At 19.9% G+C, this 2,606-nt stretch overlaps 1 protein-coding gene across 1 annotated transcript in view; it reads right to left on the bottom strand.

The window, feature by feature from the left end:
• Window positions 1–1,228: 1,228 nt before the first annotated feature.
• LOC116186005 overlaps window positions 1,229–2,606 on the bottom strand; it is a 2,186-nt gene continuing 808 nt past the window's right edge. The window contains exons 3-5 of the mRNA XM_031511994.1: window positions 2,485–2,606; window positions 2,144–2,397; window positions 1,229–1,651 (exon numbers count right to left, since the gene is read on the bottom strand). Of these exons, the coding sequence (XP_031367854.1) occupies window positions 1,442–1,651; window positions 2,144–2,397; window positions 2,485–2,606 (586 nt within the window). The 3' untranslated portion in view covers window positions 1,229–1,441. The remainder of the gene's footprint in view (window positions 1,652–2,143; window positions 2,398–2,484) is intronic.

Here is a 2,606-nt window from a genome sequence, read left to right as displayed (position 1 = left end):
TTTTATTCCAAAAAAAAATAATTTATCGTGAATATGATCACATTTATTTGTCAATAGATATTAATTGCAGTTATATTTTGTGAATATAAGTGATTATGAAGTTATATTAATACATATATTAAATTATTGAAATTATTGAAATATTATTAGTAAATATTAGTATTTATGACATATTTAATTAACTGATAGGTATATCGTTTTAATTCCTTATTTATTTATCACCGTTAATAACAATTTTTTATTAATGAAGTATATATGATTTAGTGATTAATATTAATATGATTATATTCACGATTGTTTATATTTAATATATTCTCTTTCAATAGAATTGTTTTATATTGAACATTAAACATTTATTATGAACATTTTTTGAACATAATGAAATAGTTTTAAACTGAATTTGCACTTTAATTAAATATATTAGAGGAAATACAAATTTTTGCACATCCTTCCGTTTAAAGCAGCACGCTTCAAATCAATGAGACTGTTGGATCAATTGTTCAGATACTCGTACAAAGTGACTGATTACGGATCGATCGTATTAAAAAAACATTTGATATGTTTTTCTTTCGATATATACGAATCCGTTGCATTAATAGGAATTGAAGTTTTATTCTTTGTTTATAATTATTAGCGCATTTGTTGCAATTGTTATACAATATATAAATATCATATAGTAACAGAATTTTTTTTCATATTTTATCATTGTCAAACTAAGAACTTATAAAAAAAAAAAAAAAAAATTAGGCTATGATAGAATCTTTAAAAAAGTGAAGATTAAAAAAAAAAAAAATTTCGAAATTTTAAACATATCTATTTATTTATTTATATTTCTTTTTTATGATTTTCCAAAAAATCTTAGTTTGACAGTGAAAATATTTAATATCTTTCATAAATAATTAAAAACAAAAAATATTGAATATTTAAAAAACTGAATATCTAATGCATGATTATTAAGATTTCAAAAAGTAATATTATTAATCTTAAAAATTAATTCGATAGCAGAAATGCATGATTATTAAGATTTCAAAAAGTAATAATTATTAATCTTAAAAATTAATTCGATAGAAATTATTTTATTATCTGTTTAAAAAACAGAAATATTTCCTTTAAAATATATGCTGTTGATGCATTTTTTAATAAAATTACACCGAATACTATAATATATGCTTTTATTATTTATAATATTCTATCCTCAAAAATATTATAATAATATGCAAAAAAATGATTTAATTAAAAGAAAATTATATATGAATATAAAAATTTCAAAGAATACATACATATGATATTCTTTACAAGATTTTGATAACAATAAGTTAGAAAATAAAACTAAGTTTGATCTAAAGATAATATAATGAAAATTTTTTAATTATACATGTATAAACAATTCTCAATAATTATAGTTTGTAATCATTCAATTATACGTAAATATTATTTGCCTTTAATAATAAAACATAATCTTTGCTACTATGTCAAATACTATGTGTACAATCGGTAAGATAATAAAACCGAATATAAATAATAGACATATGTAAACACTGAATAATTCTGTTATAAATATTACACATTGAGTCATCATTTGCCGGAAGTCCTTACAGTTGTTTATGCTAATAACTTTGTCCAGAACAAATCGCAATAAATATAGGAATACCTAGAAAATGTGATTTTATCGTTTTTATCATTTATACATATATGTTTAAGTATTAAATATTTTATAAATATTTAAATATATATTAAAAATTTACAAATAATTGTAAAAAAAGCATTACAAATTTTTGAATACTTTTTTTTTTAAATATTGGATTTTTTTTTATTATTTTTGAAATTAAAAAGTATTTAATTTTATAATTTAGAATGTACATATGTACATAACTCATTAGTTATGATATAATCATTTATTGAAATGAAAAATTCATGAAAAACTATTAATAAATTGTGAAGATTTATCATATACCACTCAAAATAATTAAGATAAAATAAAATAAAAGTATAAAATAGTTTATAAGAAAAAAAATATAAGTACAATATATTATTTAATACTAGGAAAAATGTTTAAGAAGACATACTTTTAATTATTTTGAGCAGTGCAATTAATCAAATTCAATATAAAAAAATTTATAATAATTCAATTATTAGATAATACCTCCATAACAGGTATAATGTTCAACATGACATACAATAATGCAAGAAGAGATCGACCTGTTGCTCGACCCATCATACTAATAAGAGCCAGAAAAGAATATTCTGTTCGTGGAATACCACAAGATGCTTGATAATTGACCAAATATTCACGAAAATTATACAAAATATTTTTGTTGTTATCAATTTTTGAAGGAACTTTGAAACGACTGTCTTTGTCACACAAATCACGTAATAAATTCGTAGTAAAATCATTTTCTTTAAAAAAAAATAAATTTAATATTTAATACATTGACATATTTGTTTTTTTTAATAAAAGTTGTGATTAAATTTTATAACATTTACCTGCAAAGTTGTGTCGACAATACTTCGACCTATCAAAATCGGAAATACTATAAGGATTTTTCCATTTCCATTCAGTAGGTTCTTGTATATTTTCTATAGAATCTTTTATAAATTTTTCATCA

The sequence above is a fragment of the Apis dorsata genome, unplaced genomic scaffold (assembly GCF_000469605.1).
Source record: "Apis dorsata unplaced genomic scaffold, Apis dorsata 1.3 scaffold_376, whole genome shotgun sequence".
Classification (NCBI taxonomy): domain Eukaryota; kingdom Metazoa; phylum Arthropoda; class Insecta; order Hymenoptera; family Apidae; genus Apis; species Apis dorsata.
This window is presented reverse-complemented; position numbering and strand designations above follow the sequence as displayed.